At 42.8% G+C, this 18078-nt stretch overlaps 1 protein-coding gene across 1 annotated transcript; it reads left to right on the top strand.

Annotated features, from left to right (window-relative positions):
- The first annotated feature begins 503 nt into the window (after nucleotides 1-503).
- RUSF1 (RUS family member 1) lies at nucleotides 504-16348 on the top strand. The gene is made up of 13 exons (XM_064701615.1): nucleotides 504-524; nucleotides 1015-1129; nucleotides 1831-1876; nucleotides 2869-2901; nucleotides 3433-3538; nucleotides 4377-4478; nucleotides 5259-5329; nucleotides 5905-6143; nucleotides 7171-7228; nucleotides 8866-8936; nucleotides 12098-12259; nucleotides 14780-14857; nucleotides 16164-16348. The coding sequence occupies exons 1-13, from the start codon at nucleotides 504-506 to the stop codon at nucleotides 16262-16264; spliced, it is 1203 nt and encodes a 400-aa protein (XP_064557685.1). The 3' UTR covers nucleotides 16265-16348.
- The last annotated feature ends 1730 nt before the right edge of the window (nucleotides 16349-18078 follow it).

The raw sequence follows: 18078 nt of genomic DNA, 5'->3' as shown, positions 1-18078 counted from the left end.
TTGTACTGGTTTGTACTGGTTTGTACTGGGAATGGGGCTGGGACAGCCTGCAGGTACGGTTTGTACTGGTTTATACTGGTTTGGACTGGGAATGGGGCTGGGACAGCCTGCAGGTACTGGGGATACTGGTTTGTACTGGTTTGTACTGGTTTGTACTGGGAATGGGGCTGGGACAGCCTGCAGGTACTGGTTTGTACTGGTTTGTACTGGTTTGTACTGGTTTGTACTGGGAATGGGGCTGGGACAGCCTGCAGGTACTGGTTTGTACTGGTTTATACTGGTTTGTACTGGTTTGGACTGGGAATGGGGCTGGGACAGCCTGCAGGTACTGGGGATACTGGTTTATACTGGTTTGTACTGGTTTGGACTGGTTTGTACTGGTTTATACTGGTTTGTACTGGTTTGGACTGGTTTGTACTGGGAATGGGTCTGGGACAGCCTGCAGGTACTGGGTTATACTGGTTATACTGGTTTGTACTGGTTTGGACTGGTTTGTACTGGGAATGGACTGGGACAGCCTGCAGGTACTGGGGATACTGGTTTGTACTGGTTTGGACTGGTTTGTACTGGTTTGTACTGGTTTATACTGGTTTATACTGGTTTTATGGATTTTTACCGGGTTTTTTTTGTTCATACCAGTCCATACTGGTCTATACTGGTCCATACTGGTCCATACTGGTTTGTACTGGTTTCTATGAATTTTTACGGATTTTTACCGGGTTTTTTTTGTTTATACTGGTCCATACTGGTCCATACTGGTTTTACTGGTTTCTATGGATTTTTATGGATTTTTACCGGGTTTTTTTTGTTTATACTGGTTCATACTGGTCCATACTGGTTTATACTGGTTTCTATGAATTTTTACGGATTTTTACCGGGTTTTTTTGGTCCATACTGGTCCATACTGGTCTGTACTGGTTTCTATGGATTTTTATGGATTTTTACCGGGTTTTTTTTGTTTATACTGGTCCATACTGGTCCATACTGGTCCATACTGGTCTGTACTGGTTGCAGGCCCTCTGCTCCTCGCTCTGCTCCTCTCTCTCCGCCCGGGCCGTGCTCGAGGCCGTCGGGGTCGGCGACGGCTCCGCCTCCGTCACCGGGGCCGCGCTCACCTGGCTCCTGCGAGGTGGGAACGGCCCCAAAAATTCCCAAAAATTCCAAAAAATTCCCACAAAAATCAAAAAAATTCCCAAAATTCAAAAAAAATCCCCAAAAATTCCCCTAAAGTTCCTGAAAAATTCCAAAAAATCCCAAAAATTTCCCCCCCAAAATTAAAAAAAATAAATCCCAAAAATCTCAAAAAATCCAAAAATTCCCCCAAATCAAAAATTCCCCAAAAAATCCCCCCAAAACTAAATCCCAAACATTCCCTAAAAATCCCCAGAAATTTAAAAAAATCCCTAAAACTTCCCTAAAAAAATCCCAAAAATTCCCAAAAAAGTTACAAAAATTCCAAAAATTCCCCAAAAATCCACAAAAATTCCCACAAAATTCCAAAATTAGAAAAATTCAAAAATCCCCAAAATTCTCCAAATGAAAAATAATAAAAAAAACCCTAAAAATCGCCCAAAAAATTAAAATAAAGAATTAAAAAAAAATCCCAAAAAATCCCAAAAAATTCCCCAAAAATTTTCCCCCACCAAATTCCTGCAAGATCAAAAAAAATTTCCCAAAAAAATTCCCAAAAAAATTCCCAAAAAAACCAGTCCAAAATTCAAAAAAAATTCCCATCCAATTCCCAAAATTCCATCCCAGAATTCCCAAAATTCCATCCCAGAATTCCCAAATTTCCCGGCATTCCCGGAATTTTCCCGTTGGTTCCCTCAGACGGGGTCGGGATCGTGACCAGGATCGGCTTCGTGTGGCTGCAGGGGTGAGACTGGGGCGGACTGGGAATGGACTGGGATATACTGGGAATGGACTGGGATATACTGGGATGGACTGGGAGTGGACTGGGAATGAACTGGGATAACTGGGAATGGACTGGGATAAAACTGGGATATCTGGGATAAACTGGAATGGACTGGGAGGACTGGGATGACTGGGTGACTGGAAAACTGGGAATGGACTGGGAGGGAACTGGGATATACTGGGATATACTGGGAATGACTGGGATGGACTGGGGACTGGAGGGACTGGGATATACTGGGTATACTGGAAAACTGGGAATGGACTGGGAGGACTGGGATAGGAACTGGGATGACTGGGAATGGAACTGGGTTATACTGGGAGAACTGGAAAACTGGGATATGGTAACTGGGAGGACTGAGATTTACTGGGAATGTACTGCAAGGGAACTGGGATGGACTGGGATAAACTGGGAATGGACTGGGAGGGAGGACTGAAGTGGATAACTGGGAGGGACTGGAATAAACTGGGACATACTGGGATATACTGGGAATGGACTGGGGTAACTGGGAGGACTGGGATAAATCGGGAATGAAACTGGGAATACTGGGATGGACTGGGATACTGGGAGAACTGGGAATGGACTGGGATAAACTGGGATGGACTGGGAATAAACTGGGATGGACTGGGAATGGACTGGGAATGGACTGGGAGGGACTGGGAAACTGGGATATACTGGAATGGACTGGGAGATATAACTGGGATGGACTGGGATGGAACTGGGAGGGACTGGGAGGGAACTGGGTTATACTGGGATGAACTGGGAATGGATTGGGAGGGACTCAGAGGGAACTGGGACAAACTGGGATGTACTGGGAAGGGAATGGGATAAACTGGGAAGGACTGGGAGGGGATTGGGCATTAACTGGGAGGAACTGGGATGGACTGGGATGGACTGAGATGCCCCTGCTGGTTTATACTGGTCCATACTGGTCCATACTGGTTTCCCTCCCCCAGGAGCCACCTGGACTGTGAGGCCAAGCAATGGCGGTGAGGCCCCGCCCCTTTTCCCATATATGGCCACACCCACTTAAGCCCACCCCTCTCTTTTTACCATATAAGGCACTGCTTCTAAGCCACGCCCCTTTTCCATATATGTTTATTGTATGGCAAGCTTAAGCTCCGCCCCTTCCTTGCCATATATGGCGGCAGAATTTAAACTCCACCCCCTTTCCCAAATAAGGCACTGTTTCTAAGCCACGCCCATTTTCCATATATAGTAATAGGCTGCCATTCTTAAGCTCCGCCCCTTCCTTGCCATATATGGCGGCAGAATTTAAGCTCCACCCCCTTTCCCATATATGGCCAGGCCACGCCCCCACCCTTGTCATATAAGGCATCACGCCCCACCCTCACCTCAATCTCCGCCCCTTTTTCCATATTTGGCCACTCCCACCTATGCCCCGCCCCTCCATTACCATATATAGCACCAAATCCCCAAGCCCCGCCCTTCCGTGGCCATTTATGGGCAGGCCACGCCCACAACTCCAAAGAAAGACAAGCCCCGCCCCTTTCTCCCAGGTTTGTGGCCGATCTCCTCAATGACGTCGCCCTGGTGCTGGAAATCCTCGCTCCCTATTGGCTGAGCTTTGGCCCCGCCCTCCTGGTCATGGCGGCCGCGGCCAGGGTGGGACTGGGAGGGAACTGGGTTATACTGGGTTATACTGGGAGGGGACTGGGATAAACTGGGAGGGAACTGGGTTATACTGGTTTATACTGGTTTATACTGGGATGGACTGGGATGGAACTGGGACAAACTGGGAGGGAAGTGGGATGAACTGGTTTATACTGGGAGGGAACTGGGAGGTTACTGGTTTATACTGGTTTGGACTGGGATAAACTGGGAGGGAACTGGGAGGTTACTGGTTTATACTGGGAGGGATCAGGAGCCAGTGGAATGCCCAAACCTATGTATACTGGTTTATACTGGTTTATACTGGTTTGGAACTGGGTATTCAGTGGTGGTGGGACGTGGCGGTACGGCTTTACACTGGCGTGACGGGACAACTGGATGGGAGGGACCAGTGGGATGAACTGGTTTATACTGGAGGGTGTGGGAGGGGATGGGAGTTATACTGGTGTACTGGTTTGTACTGGTTTATACTGGCAGGGTATGAGAGCCAAGTGGGAATAATGCACCAAACCCAATGTTATAAATCTCAATGGGGGGTTGATGACACTGGTTTATACTGGTGACGCATTTAGAGTGGGTTAAACCAGTCCATACTGGTGTATACTGGTCTATACTGGTTTATACTGGCTTATACCTTTTTTTCTCTGTTTAAACTGGTTTATACTGGTCCGAACTGGTTTATACTGGTCCATACTGGTCCATACTGGTTTATACCATTGTTTTCCTTTTAAACTGGGTTAAACCGGTTTATACTCATCCATACTGGTTTATACTGGTCCATACTGGTTTATACTGGTCCATACTGGTTTATACTGGTCTGTACTGGTTTCAGTGCGTGGTGGGCGTGGCCGGCGGCGCCACCAGGGCGGCCCTGGCCGTGCACCAGGCCCGGCGGGACAACGTGGCCGACGTGGCCGCCAAGGACAGCAGCCAGGTGGGACTGGGAGCACTGGTTTATACTGGGAGGGCGCTGGGAGGGGACTGGGATGAGTTTGTACTGGTTTGTACTGGTTTATACTGGTCTAGAGTGCTAAATGAGCTATCAATCCAAGATGGCGGCCAAATAATGCAATCCAAGATGGCCACCAAGTGAGTTATCCAAAATGGCTGCCAAGGATCGGGAGCCGGGTGGGACTGGGAGCACTGGTTTATACTGGGAGGGCGCTGGGAGGGGACTGGGATGAGTTTATACTGGTTTGTACTGGTTTGTACTGGTTCGTACTGGTTTAGAGTGGTACATGAGCTATCAATCCAAGATGGCGGCCAAATAACATAATCCAAGATGGCCGCCAAGGATGGGACTGGAGGGGATCAGGACAATCCATACTGGTTCATACTGGTTTGTACGGTTTATACTGGTTTATACTGGTTTGTATCACTAAGAGAGCTACCGATCCAAAATGGCCGCCATGTGGATTATCCAAGATGGCGCCAAGGATTGCATATTGGTTTTTACTGGTTTTATACTGGTCCATACAAATCCATACAAGTCCATACTGGTTTTTACTGGTTTATACTGGTTTGTACTGGTTTGTACGGGTTTGGAGTGGTAAATGAGCTAGCAATCCAAGATGGCGGCCAAATAATGTAATCCAAGATGGCCGCCACCAAGTGAGTTATCTAAAATGGCCGCCAAGGACGGCATACTGGTTTGTACTGGTTTATACTGGTTTGTACTGGTTTATACTGGTTTGTACTGGTTTGTACTGGGCAGGAGACGCTGGTGAACGGGGCGGGGCTGTTGCTGTCGCTGTTGCTCCTCCCACTTTTGGACGGGCGGCCATGGTAAGGGGCGGGGCTTAAGTAATGGGCGGGGCTATGCAAATTGTGTGACCAAGGGGGCGGGGCATTAGGGAGAAAAGGGAGGGGCCTGACATGGAGGGGGTGGGGCCTAATTAAAGGAGGAAATTAGCTAATTAAAACAAAAGGGGCGTGGCCTAAGGTGGAGGAGCATCAAGTAGTGGGTGTGGCTTTTGAAAGGGGCGTGGCTTAAAGGGGGAGGAGCTTCAAGGGTGGGGTTTTAATTGGTCATGGCCTTTTTAGTGGGTGTGGCTGGGTGGAAAGGGGCGTGGCTTAAGTTTGAAAAGGGGTGGGGCTTCCAACGGGGTTGGAAAGTGGGATGGGCTTAAAGGGGAGGGGTTTAGGGGAATGGGTGGGGCTTAAAGGGGAGGGGCTTAAAGAGGTGGGATGGGAATGGGGAGGGGCTTGGGGAAAGGGGGCGGGGCCAAAATATGCAATGATACTTGCGGTGAGGTGGGCGTGGTTTAACTGTATGTGGGTGTGGTTTTTTCAAGTGGGCGTGGTTTATTTCAAAGTGGGCGTGTCCCCCCTCACCTGGCCACGCCCCTTTCCCTCTCCAGCCTCACCTGGGCCACCCTCGTCCTCCTCCTGATTGGTCACCTGACCTTCAACCTGGCCGCCATTGGCTCCCTCACCCTGACCTCCCTGAACAGGCCCCGCCTCCGCCTCGCCATTGGCTGGGCTCTCCGAGGGGGCGGGGCTGCAGGGGAAAGGGGCGTGGCTTGTCCGGGAGTGGGCGGGGCCAAGCTGGAGGTGCCCAGGCCTGAGCAGGTGAACCCGAGGGAGCCCCTGCTGCCAGGTGGGGACACCGGGGGGGTTTGGGACATTTGGGGACATTTGGGGACACCTGAGGGGGATTTGGGGTCACCTGGGGGGGATTTGGGGACATTTGGGGACATTTGGGGTCACCTGTGGGGGATTTTTGGGACATTTGGGGTCACCTGAGGGAGGTTTTGGGGACATTTGGGGACACCTGGGTGGGATTTGGGGACACCTGGGGGGGATTTGGGGACATTTGGGGACACCTGAGGGAGATTTTGGGGACATTTGGGGTCACCTGGGGGGTTTGGGGACACCTGGGGGGATTTGGGGACACCTGGGGGGGATTTGGGAACCTGGGGACATTTGGGGACACCTGGGGAGGTTTTGGGGACACCTGGGGGGATCTGGGGATGTTTGGGGGGAATTTGGGGACATTTGGGGACACCTGAGGTCACCTGGACACAGCTGGGAGGAATTTGGGGACACCTGGGACACCTGAGGGAGATTTTGGGGAACTTGGGGTCACTTGGACACACCTGGAGAGGATCTGGGGACATTTGGGGTCACTTGGGTGGAATTTTGGGTCACCTGGGAGGAATTTGGGGACACCTGGGACACCTGGGACAAACCCGGGAGGGCTTTGGGGTCACCTGGGCACACCTGGGGGGGATTTGGGGACATTTGGGGGAAATTGGGGACACCTGGGGACACCTGGGGGGGATTTGGGGTCACCTGGGGGGATTTTGGGACCTTTTTGGGGTCACCTGGGGACACCTGGATACACCTGGGGAGGTTTTGGGGTCACCTGGGGGGGATTTGGGGACATTTGGGGACACCTGGGGAACACCTGGGGTGGGGATCTGGGGGACATTTGGGACACTTGGAGGGACATTTTGGGGACATTGGGGTCACCTGGGGACATTGGGGTCACTTTGAGGTCACCTGGACCCACCTGGAACACCTGGGGGGGATTTGGGGCTCACACCCGATGACGTCACCGAGTCACAACTGGATGACGTCACCATTTCCACACCCGATGACGTCACCGCTTTTCCCCCCCCCAGGGTTGGGGTCCCGCCTGCGGCTGCACCTGGGGGCGCCCCTGGAGCTGCTGGCGAGCAGGTGAGGGGAATGCGGGAATTTTGGGAATTTTTGGGAATTTTGGGAAATTTTGGGAATTTTTAGGAAATTTGGAGACTTTGGGATTTTTTGGGAATTTTTTGGGGGATTTTGGGGCTTTTTAAGGCGATTTTTTGGGGATTTTCTTGGAATTTTGGAGGGGAATTTCTGGGATTTTTTGGGAATTTTTTTTATTTTGGGGGAATTTTGGGGAATTTTTGGGAATTTTTGGGAATTATGGACGATTTGGGATTTTTTGGGATTTTTCAGGGATTTTTTGGGGGATTTTGCGGCTTTTTAAGGTGATTTTTGGGGGATTTTTAGGGGATTTTGGAGAGGGATTTCTGGAATATTTTGGGGTTTTTTTGGGATTTTTGGGAATTTTGGGAATTTTTAGGAAATTTGGAGGATTTGGGATTTTTTGGGAAATTTTTTGGGATTTTTGGGGGGATTTTGGGGCTTTTTAAGGCGATTTTTGGGGGATTTTCTTGGAATTTTGGAGGGGAATTTCTGGAATATTTTGGGATTTTTTTGGAATTTTTGGTTTTTTTGGGGGAATTTGGAGGATTGAGGATTTTTTAGGAAATTTTCAGGGATTTTTTGGGGGATTTTGGGGCTTTTAAAAGCGATTTTTGGGGGATTTTGGAGGGGAATTTCTGGAATATTTTGGGATTTTTTTGATTTCTTGGGAATTCTTTGGGGGAATTTGAGGGAATTTTTGGGGGATTTTTTTGGGAATTTTTGGGGCAAATTTCTGGAGTATTTTTGGGATTTTTTTGCAGAATTTTGGGGGATTTGGATAAAATTTGGGGATTTTTTTGGGATTTTTTTAAGGGAATTTTTTTTATTTTCTAAGGGAATTTTTTTGATTTTTTTAAGGATTTTTTTGCGATTTTTTAATGGAATTTTTGGGGATTTTTTAAGGGATTTTTTTTATTTTTTAAGGGATTTTTCTGGATTTTTAAAGGAATTTTTTTTGATTTTTTAAGGGAATTTTTGGGATTTTTTTGGGGGAATTTGGGAGAAATTTGTGAGAATTTTTATGGGAATTTTGAATTTTTTCAGGGCAATTTTAAGGATTTTTTAAAATAGTTTTGTGGGGATTATTTTTAAATTTTTGGGGCAATTTTGGGATTTTATTTTTTACCTTTTGGGGGAAGTTTTAAAAATTTTGTACAAATTTTGTTAATTAAAATTTTGGGGGATTTTTTGGGAATTTTGGTAAAATTTGGGGATTTTTGGGGATTTTTTGGGGAAATTTTTTGGGAAATTTTGGAGAAATTTGGGAGAATTTTTTTTATTTTAAAGGGAATTTATTGGGATTTTTTGGGGGAATTGGGGAGAAATTTCTGGGAATTTTTGTGGGAATTTTGAATTTTTTTAGGGCAATTTTAAGGAATTTTTAAGGGGAAATTCTGGGCAATTTGGGAATTATTGGTAGGAATTTTGGGGGAATTTGGGATTTTTAAAATTTTGTGGGAATTTGGGGATTTTTTTAGGGGAATTTTTTGAAATTTTGGGATTTTTAAGGGGGAATTTTTGAATTTTTTTTTTTTTTAATTTTCGGGATTTTTGTGGGAATTTTGTAGATTTTTAAAATATTTTTCCCAATTTTGGGATTTTTTATTCCCATTTTTCAGCGAGGCCGAGCTGCGGAAAGCTCTGGAATGCGGCAGCCCCGATTACATCGTCGTCATCCGCCCCTCCCAAAGTGAGAAAAAATCCAAAATTTGGGGGGAAAAAGAAAAAAAAATCCAAAATTTTGGGAAAAAAATCCAAAATTTTGGGAAAAAAAATTCCTAAATTTTGGGAAAAAAATCCAAAATTTTGGGAAAAAAATCCAAAATTTTGGAGAAAAAAAATTGTAAATTTTGGGATAAAAAAGGACCCAAAATGTGAGATTTTTAAAGATTTTTTTATAAATTTTGGGGGAGATTTTGTGTGGATTTTTTGGAAATAAGGGGGGATTTTTTAATGATTTTTTTGGTGAATTTTGGGTGATTTTTTGGTAAATTTTTGGTGATTTTTTTGGTGATTTTTCTGCGATTTTACTTTGAATTTTGACTGATTTTTTGGTGATTTTTTGGTTAATTTTTAATGAATTTTTTGTGAATTCTGGGTGATTTTTTGGCGATTTTTCTGCAATTTTTCTTGGAGTTTTTGGTGATTTCTGGGTGAATTTTGACTGATTTTTTGGTGATTTTTCTGCAATTTTTCTTTGAGTTTTTGGTGATTTCTGGGTGAATTTTGACTGATTTTTTGGCGATTTTTCTGCAATTTTTCTTGGAGTTTTTGGTGATTTCTGGGTGAATTTTGACTGATTTTTTGTGATTTTTTGGTTAATTCTTCATGAACTTTGGGTGATTTTTTTGTGAATTTTGGGTGACTTTTTGTAAATTTTTGGTGATTTTTCTGTGATTTTTCTTTGAGTTTTTGGTGATTTTTGATTGAATTTTGACTGATTTTTTGGTGATTTTTTGGTTAATTCTTCATGAATTTTTCGTGAATTTTGGGTGATTTTTTTGTGATTTTTCGGGGATTTTTCTTTGAATTTTTGGTGATTTCTTGGTGAATTTTGACTGATATTTTGGTGAATTTTTGGTTAATTCTTCACTAATTTTTTTTAAATTCTGGATTATTTTTAGGTGAATTTTGGTGATTTTTTTGGTGATTTTTCTGCGATTTTTCTTTGAATTTTTGGTGATTTCTGGGTGAATTTTGACTGATTTTTTTGTGATTTTTTGGTTAATTCTTCATGAATTTTTTCATGAATTTTTGGTGATTTTTGGGTGAATTTTTCATGAATTTCTGGTGAATGTGGGCTGAATTTTGGGTGTTATTTTTTCTAAATTTTGGGTGATTTTTTGTGAATTTTTCATGAATTTTGGGTGAATTTTTGGTGGATTTTGAGTGAACGTTTGCAAATTTTTGGTACATTTTTCATTATTTTCTTGTGAATTTTGGGTCAAATTTTGGGTGAATTTTGAGCTCATTTTTTCTCATTTTTTCACCATTTTTTCGCCGTTTTTTGCCAATTTTCCCCTTTTCACCCCAAATTTCACAGTCCCAGGTTGGAATTTTGAGTGGATATTGGGTGAATTTTGTCAAGAATTTTTTGGTAATTTTTTGGCTGATTTTCTGTGATTTTTCTTTGAATTTTTAGTAATTTTTTGTGGTGTTTTTGGGTGAAATTTTGGGTGATTTTTTGTATATTTTTGCTGAGTGTTTGGTGAATTATTTGTGAAATTCCTGTGTATTTTAAGTGAATTTTGGGTGAATTTTTGGTGAATTTTGGGTGATTTTTTTGTGATTTTTTTGCGAATTTTGGATTATTTTGAAATTGTTTTTTTTCCAAATTTTGGGTGATTTTTGGGTGAATTTTAGGTGAATTTTGGGTCAAATTTTGGGTGAATTTTGAGCTCATTTTTAATAATTTTTTCTCCATTTTGGGGCAAATTTTTGTCCGATTTTCGCCATTTTTTCGCCATTTTTTCACCGATTTTCGCCATTTTTTCGCCGTTTTTTCCCAATTTTCCCCTTTTTCCCCCCAAATTTCCGTCCCCAGGCTGGGTGGGGTTGGGGCTGCTTCAGTTGATTTTGGGTGAATTTTGTCAAGAATTCTTGAGGGAATTTCTGGCTGATTTTCTGTGATTTTTCTTTGAATTTTTGATGAATTTTTTGGGGATTTGGAGTGAGTTTTTGGTGAATTATTTATGAAATTTTTGTGTATTTTGAGTGAATTTTTGGTGAATTTAGGGGTGAATTTAAGTGAATTTTTGATGAATTTTTGGTGAATTTTGGATTATTTTTTTGTGATTTTTTTGGTGAATTTTAGGTTCTTTTGAAATGAATTTTTTGTAAATTTTGGGTGCATTTGGAGTCAATTTTGGGTAATTTTTGGGTAAATTTTAGGTGAATTTTGGGTGAATTTTGAGCTCATTTATTCTCCAAATTTCGCCATTTTGGGGCCAATTTTTGTCCGATTTTCACCATTTTTTCACCAATTTTTCTCCGATTTTTGCCATTTTTTCGCCATTTTTTCTCCGATTTTCGCCATTTTTTCGCCGTTTTTTCCCAATTTTCCCCTTTTTCACCCCAAATTTCCGTCCCCAGGCTGGGTGGGGCTGGGGCTGCTTCAGTTGATTGTCGGTGAATTTTTTTCAAGAATTCTTTAGGGAATTTCTGGCTGATTTTCTGTGATTTTTCTTTGAAATTTTAGTAATTTTGGGTGAATTTTTGATGAATTTTTTGTGGATTTGGAGTGAGTTTTTGGTGAATTATTTGTGAAATTTTTGTGTATTTTGAGTGAATTTTTGGTGAATTTAGGGGTAATTTTTGGGTGAATTTTGGGTGAATTTTTGGTGAATTTGGGTGATTTTTTTGTGATTTTTTTGTGAATTTTAGGTTCTTTTGAAATGAATTTTTTGCAAATTTTGGGTGCATTTGGAGTCAATTTTGGGTAATTTTTGGGTGAATTTTTGATGAATTTTTTGTGGATTTGGAGTGAGTTTTTGGTGAATTATTTGTGAAATTTTTGTGTATTTTGGGTGAATTTTGAGTGAATTTTGGGTGATTTTTTGGTGAATTTTGGATTATTTTTTTTGTGATTTTTTGGTGAATTTTGGATTATTTTGAAATTATTTTTTTGTAAATTTTAGGTAATTTTTGGGTGAATTTTAGGTCAATTTGGGGCCAAATTTTGGGTGAATTTTGAGCTCATTTTTTCCTCATTTTTTCGCCATTTTTGGGCCAATTTTTCTCCGATTTTCGCCATTTTTTCACCGATTTTCGCCATTTTTTCTCCGATTTTCGCCATTTTTTCGCCGTTTTTTCCCGATTTTCCCCCTTTTCACCCCAAATTCCCGTCCCCAGGCTGGGTGGGGGTGGGGCTGCGCCGGGGAGCCCCCCCCGAGGCCTCGATCCTGGGCTGTGCCCACGCCCTGATCCTGGAGCAGCTCCTGGGACCCCCAATGGACGCCGGGACCCCCCTGGGCCGGAAATTGGAGCCCCTGCAGAGAAAGATCCGGAACTGCCGTGAGGAATTCTGGGAAATTTGGGAATTTGGGGAATTTGGGAATTTTTGGGGGATTTTTTGGGATTAAAATGGGATTTTTTTGGATTTTTTGGGGGTTTTTTTGGGTTAAAATGGGAATTTTTGGGGTTAAAATGGGATTTTTTTCCTATTTTTTGGCGCTTAAAATGGGATTTTTTTTTGATTTTTTGGGGGGATTTTTTGGGGTTATAATGGGATTCTTTTCCTATTTTTTTGGGGTTAAAATGGGATTTTTTTTCCTATTTTTCAGTGCTTAAAATGGGACTTTTGGGGATTAAAATGGGGGTTTTTTGGGGATTTTTCTGTGGTTAAAGTGGGAATTTTGGGAGTTAAAATGGGATTTATTTGGGGGGATTTTTTGGGGTTATAATGGGATTCTTTTCCTATTTTTTTGGTTTTAAAATGGGATTTTTTTTCCTAATTTTTAGTGCTTAAAATGGGAATTGTGGGGGTTAAAATGGGATTTTTGGGGGTTAAAATGGGATTTTTTTTTTTTTTTTTTGGGGTGAAAATGGGATTTTTTTTCTTTTTTTTTTGTGCTTAAAATGGGAATTTTGGGGGTTAAAATGAGGGTTTTTTTGGGAATTTTTTACAGGTTAAAATGGAAATTTTGGGGGTAAAAATGGGATTTTTTCCCATTTTTTTGTGGTTAAAATGGGAAATTTGGGTGTTAAAATAGGATTTTTGGGGGATTTTTTGGGGTTAAAATGGGATTTTTTTGTGCTTAAAATGGGATTTTTTTGGGGGATTTTTTGGGGTTAAAATGGGATTTTTTTCCTATTTTTTAGTGCTTAAAATGGGGATTTTGGGGGTTTAAATGGGATATATTTGGGGGGAGTTTTTGGGGTTAAAATGGGATTTTTTTGGGGATTTTTTTGGTTAAAATGGGAATTTTGGGGGGTTAAAATGGGTTTTTTTGGGGTTAAAATGGGATTTTTGCGGGTTAAAATGGTTTCTTTTTTGGGATTTTTTTGGGGATTTTTTTGCGGCATTTTGGGGTTAAAATGGGATTTTTTGGGGGGATTTTTTGGGGTCAAAATGGGAATTTTGGGAGTTAAAATGGGATTTTTTTCCTATTTTTTGGCGCTTAAAATGGGATTTTTTTGGGATTTTTTCAGGTGAAAATGGGATTTTTTTCCTAATTTTTTGTGCTTAAAATGGGAATTTTGGGGGTTAAAATGGGATTTTTTGAGGAATTTTGGGGTTGAAATGGGATTTTTTTGGGGATTTTTTGGGGTTAAAATGGGATTTTTTTCCTATTTTTTAGCTCTTAAAATGGGGATTTTGGGGTTTAAATGGGATATATTTGGGGGCAGTTTTTGGGGAATTTTGGAGTTGAAATGGGATTTTTTGGGGTTAAAATGGGATTTTTTTCTTATTTTTTAGCGCTTAAAATGGGGATTTTGGGGTTTAAATGGGATATATTTGGGGGCAGTTTTTGGGGTTAAAATGGGATTTTTTTTTGGGATTTTTTTGGATAAATGGGAATTTTGGGGGTTAAAATGGGATTTTCTTTGGGATTTTGGGGGGTTAAAATGGGATTTTTGGGGGTTAAAATGGTTTCTTTTTTGGGATTTTTTGTGCTTAAAATGGGATTTTTGGGGGGATTTATTAGGGTTAAAATGGGATTTTTTTCCTAATTCTTTGTGTTTAAAATGGGAATTTTGGGGGTTAAAATCGGGAAATTTTTTTTGGATTTTTGAGGGTTAAAATGGGGGTTTTTTGGGGATTTTTTGGGGTAAAAATGGGATTTTTTTCCTTTTTTTTTTTTTTGTTAAAATGGGGGGGGGGTTTGATTTTTTTCCTATTTTTTTGTGCTTAAAATGGGGATTTTTTGGGGGAATTTTTTGGGTTTAAAATGGGATTTTTTTGGGGATTTTTTGGGGATAAAATGGAAATTTTGGGGGTTAAAATGGGGGTTTTTTTGGAGTTTTTGGGTTAAAATGGGATTTTTTTCCCTGTTTTTTTGTGCTTGAAATGGCAATTTTGGGGGTTAAAATGGGGGATTTTTTGGATTTTTGGGGGTTAAAATGGGGATTTTTTGGGGATTTTTTTGGGGTAAAAATGGGATTTTTTTCCTTTTTTTTTTTTTTGTTAAAATGATGGGGGTTTGATTTTTGTTCCTATTTTGGAGGTTAAAATGTGGGGTTTTTTGGGTTAAAATGGGAATTTTTTTTTCCTATTTTTTTGTGCTTAGAATGGGATTTTTTGGGGGATTTTTTGGGTTTAAAATGGGATTTTTTTGGGGATAAAATGGAAATTTTGGGGGTTAAAATGGGGTGTTTTTTTGGGATTTTTGGGGTTAAAATGGGATTTTTTTCTCTTTTTTTTTTGTGCTTAAAATGGGAATATTGGGGGTTATAATGAGGTTTTTTTGGGGAATTTTTTACAGGTTAAAATGGGATTTTGGGGTTAAAATGGGATTTTTTTGGGGGGATTTTTTTGGGTTAAAACGGGACTTTGGGGTGAATTTTGTGCATTTTGTGTCTCCCCCGGGGCAGCGCCGGGCGCGGTTCCCTGGGGGGTCCTGGCCGAGACCTCGCGGCTCTTCCGGGACCTCGGCCCCGCCCTCCTGCGAGGTTGGTGCCTCAAAAAACCCCACTTCCGGTTCACTTCCGGGTTCCACTTCCTGCTTCCGGTTTCGGTTCTTTCTGCTCAAACAACTTCGGGCCTCCCCACTTCCTGTTCTGGTTATTGCGTCACTTCCTGTCTCGCTTCCAGGTTTTTTTTCCTGCTTCCTGTTTTGGTTTTTTTTTTGTCTCTAACTCACTTCCGGGGTTCATCTTCCAGTGCCTAATGACGTCATTTCCGGTGGCATTTCCGGGTTGGAATTTTGGGAATTTCGGGAGGGATTTGAGGGGAATTTGGGGAATTTTCAGGCGGATATTTTGAATTTTGGTAAAATTTGTGCAATGTTGGGTGAAATCTCTGCAACTTTGCTAAAATTTGGGAAATCTTGGATTTGTCGCCATTCGGGAATTTTGGGGGATTTTGGGAAACGTTTTGAGAATTTTTTTTGGCGAAATTTGGGAGGTTAAAATGGGAATTTTCATGATTTTCTGGGGTTTAAATGGGATCTTTTGGGGATTTTTTTTGGGGTTAAAGAGGAATTTTTATGGTCAAAATAGAATTTTTGTGGGATTTTTTTTGGGCTTAGAACTTTTTTGGAGGAGTTTCAAATGGGATTTTTTGGGGAATATTTTGGGAATTTTTGTGTGGGTTAAAATGGGATTTTTTTGGAGTTTTTTTTTGGTTCAAAGGGGATTTTTTGGGGGGTTTAAACGGGAAGGTTTGCCGTTAAAAATGCGATTTTTTAGGGGTTTAAATGGGAATTTTTGCCGTTAAAAATGGGATTTTTTTAGGGTTTTAAATGGGAATTTTTGCCGTTAAAAATGGGATTTTTTTGGGGGTTTAAATGGGAATTTTTGCCGTTAAAAATTGGATTTTTTGGGGGTTTATACGGGAATTTTTGCCCTTAAAAATGGGATTTTTTTGGGGGGGTTAAACGTGAATTTTTGCCATTAAAAATGGGATTTTTTGGGGGTTTAAACGGGAATTTTTGCCATTAAAAATGGGATTTTTTAGGGTTTTAAATGGGAATTTTTGCCATTAAAAATTGGATTTTTTGGGAGTTTAAATGGGAATTTTTGCCGTTAAAAATTGGATTTTTTGGGGTTTTAAATGGGAATTTTTGTGGTTAAAATAGGAATTTTGGGGGTAAAAATTTATTTTTGGGGTTTTTTTGGTGGTTAAATGGGGAATTTCTGTGGTGATTTGGGGCTGCTGCCACTTCCGGGTTGGCACTTCCGGGTTGGCACTTCCGGGTCGGCACTTCCGGGTAGGCACTTCCGGGTGGGGCTCTCACTGTCATGGCGCCCCCTGCAGGATTGGAGGCCGCGGGTTGGGACGTGCGACGCCCCCTCCTGGCCGTGGACGAATGGCGGCTCGAGTGGGCGGAGCCAGGGGCAGACCACGCCCCCTCATAGAAACCACGCCCCCTCTCGGGGAAACCACGCCCACTTCAGGCATAAAATGGCGGAAAATAAAAATTTGGTGGAATTTTGGTGGAATTTTGATGGAATTTTGGTGGAATTGGCGGTTTTGGGTGGAAATTGGGAAATTTGGGAAGATCAGGGGTGAAAATTTAGGGAATTTAAGGAAATTTGGGGAGATTTTGGGTGGCTTTGGGTGAATTTTTACAACGATTTTTGGGAGGATTTTGGGTAAATTTTTGGGGAATTGGGGGGAAAATTTGAGTGATTTTGGGTGGATTTCAGGAAATTTGTGGTGATATTGGGTAATTTCAGGAAAAATTGGTATTTTTGGGTGGAAATTCGGAAAATTGGGGGAGATTTGGGGTGAAAATTGGGGTGACTTTGGGTGTATTTCGGGAAATTTTGGGGGATTTTTGGGTGGAAATTGGGGGAAATTTGAGTGGATATTTAGGAGGATTTTTGGGAGGATTTTGAGCATTTTTTGGGGAAATTCGGGGAGAATTTTTCAGTTTTGGGAAAATTTGGGTAAAACCTGGGTGGATTTTGGTGGAATTTTTTAAGGTTTGGGGGATTTAGTCGGAAATATTGGAATTTGAGGAGAATTTGTGTGAAAATTGGGAAAAATTGACTAAAGAGCTGCAAATGAGATGCAAATGTTATTCAAATGAGATGCAAATGAGGGGTGAACCACAAAGTGGGCGGAGCTTGGGGAGGTCAGGTGGGTTCGGGGTGCCCAGGTGAGCTGGGCAGGTGGGAACTCACTAAATACCAAACGTCGAGATGCAAATGAGGTACAAACACCATGCAAATGAGATGCAAATGAGATATGGGACGCCCGGGCACACCATGGGGGGGCCAGCAGCCAAGATGGCGGCGCACAAGGGTCTCCCGTTGTTTAAGATGGCGGCCTCCACACCGGAAGTGAGAACAAGCGGAAGACGTCACGGCTTGGCCACTCCTTCTTTGTCGAAGTCACGCCCACAATTGGGCGTGGTCATCAGCGGCCCCGACCTGGCTGCCTCCCCTCACTTTAAATCTCGCGAGATCTGAAAAAGGGACAGTGGGGGAGCAGTGAAATCTCGCGAGAGTTTCCTTATCGAAGGTTTGAGAGTCTCGCGAGAGTCGGGAGAGCATTGAAGGAGGGGGGTAAAATCTTGCGAGATCTCCCACGGAGATGCCCTGCGGTCTCGCGAGATTTGGAGCAGGGGGAAGAGTGGGGAGGAGGGGATAGGCGGGGGGAAAATCTCGCGAGAACTCCTATTGATACAGGCAATTTCGCGAGATCTGCGTATAGAGCGGGAAGGAGGCGGGGTTGAGAGAAAAGCCTCAGGTCGTGGGGGTGTTCAAATCTCGCGAGAGCTCCAGCGGAGAAGGGGTACAATCTCGCGAGAAATCGGAGGGGGATGAGGGAGGCGGAGGAAGGCATGGAGGAGGCGGGAGAGAGTGTAGGAGGAAGGCGCGGACTAAAACATCTCCAGAGCGCTCATAGGGAAGCGTCACAAACCCGCGATACTTCGCCTGTGGAGAGGGCGAGAAAGAAGAGGGGCGGGCTGAACTCTCGCGAGAGCGCCCATTCAGACGCCCAGGGCTCTCGCGAGACTTGGTGTGAGGGGAGAGCTTGAAACGGGGAAGGAGGAGAGAGATCTCGCGATATCGCAGTTCGACTCAATGGGAGATCTCGCGACATTTGGCCTGGCGGGAGGGCGGAAGGGAGGAGGAGGGCGTGAGGGGAAAAAGAAAAAAGGAAAGGGAATCTCGCGAGATCGCGATGCGTGTCTGAATGGGAGATATCGCGAGATTTTTCC

This window comes from Zonotrichia leucophrys, unplaced genomic scaffold (genome assembly GCF_028769735.1).
Source record: "Zonotrichia leucophrys gambelii isolate GWCS_2022_RI unplaced genomic scaffold, RI_Zleu_2.0 Scaffold_984_18078, whole genome shotgun sequence".
Taxonomy (NCBI): Eukaryota; Metazoa; Chordata; class Aves; order Passeriformes; family Passerellidae; genus Zonotrichia; species Zonotrichia leucophrys.
Note: the sequence above shows the minus strand (reverse complement) of the source record. Positions and strands in the feature narration are given on the sequence as shown.

Coding starts and splice junctions, on each gene's coding strand:
- RUSF1 (XM_064701615.1), top strand. CDS start 504: ATGGACTGGGACAGCCTGCAG. Junction 2,902..3,432: donor TGTGAGGCCAAGCAATGGCG/GTGAGGCCCCGC, acceptor CCTTTCTCCCAG/GTTTGTGGCCGATCTCCTCA. Junction 14,858..16,163: donor CGGCCCCGCCCTCCTGCGAG/GTTGGTGCCTCA, acceptor CGCCCCCTGCAG/GATTGGAGGCCGCGGGTTGG.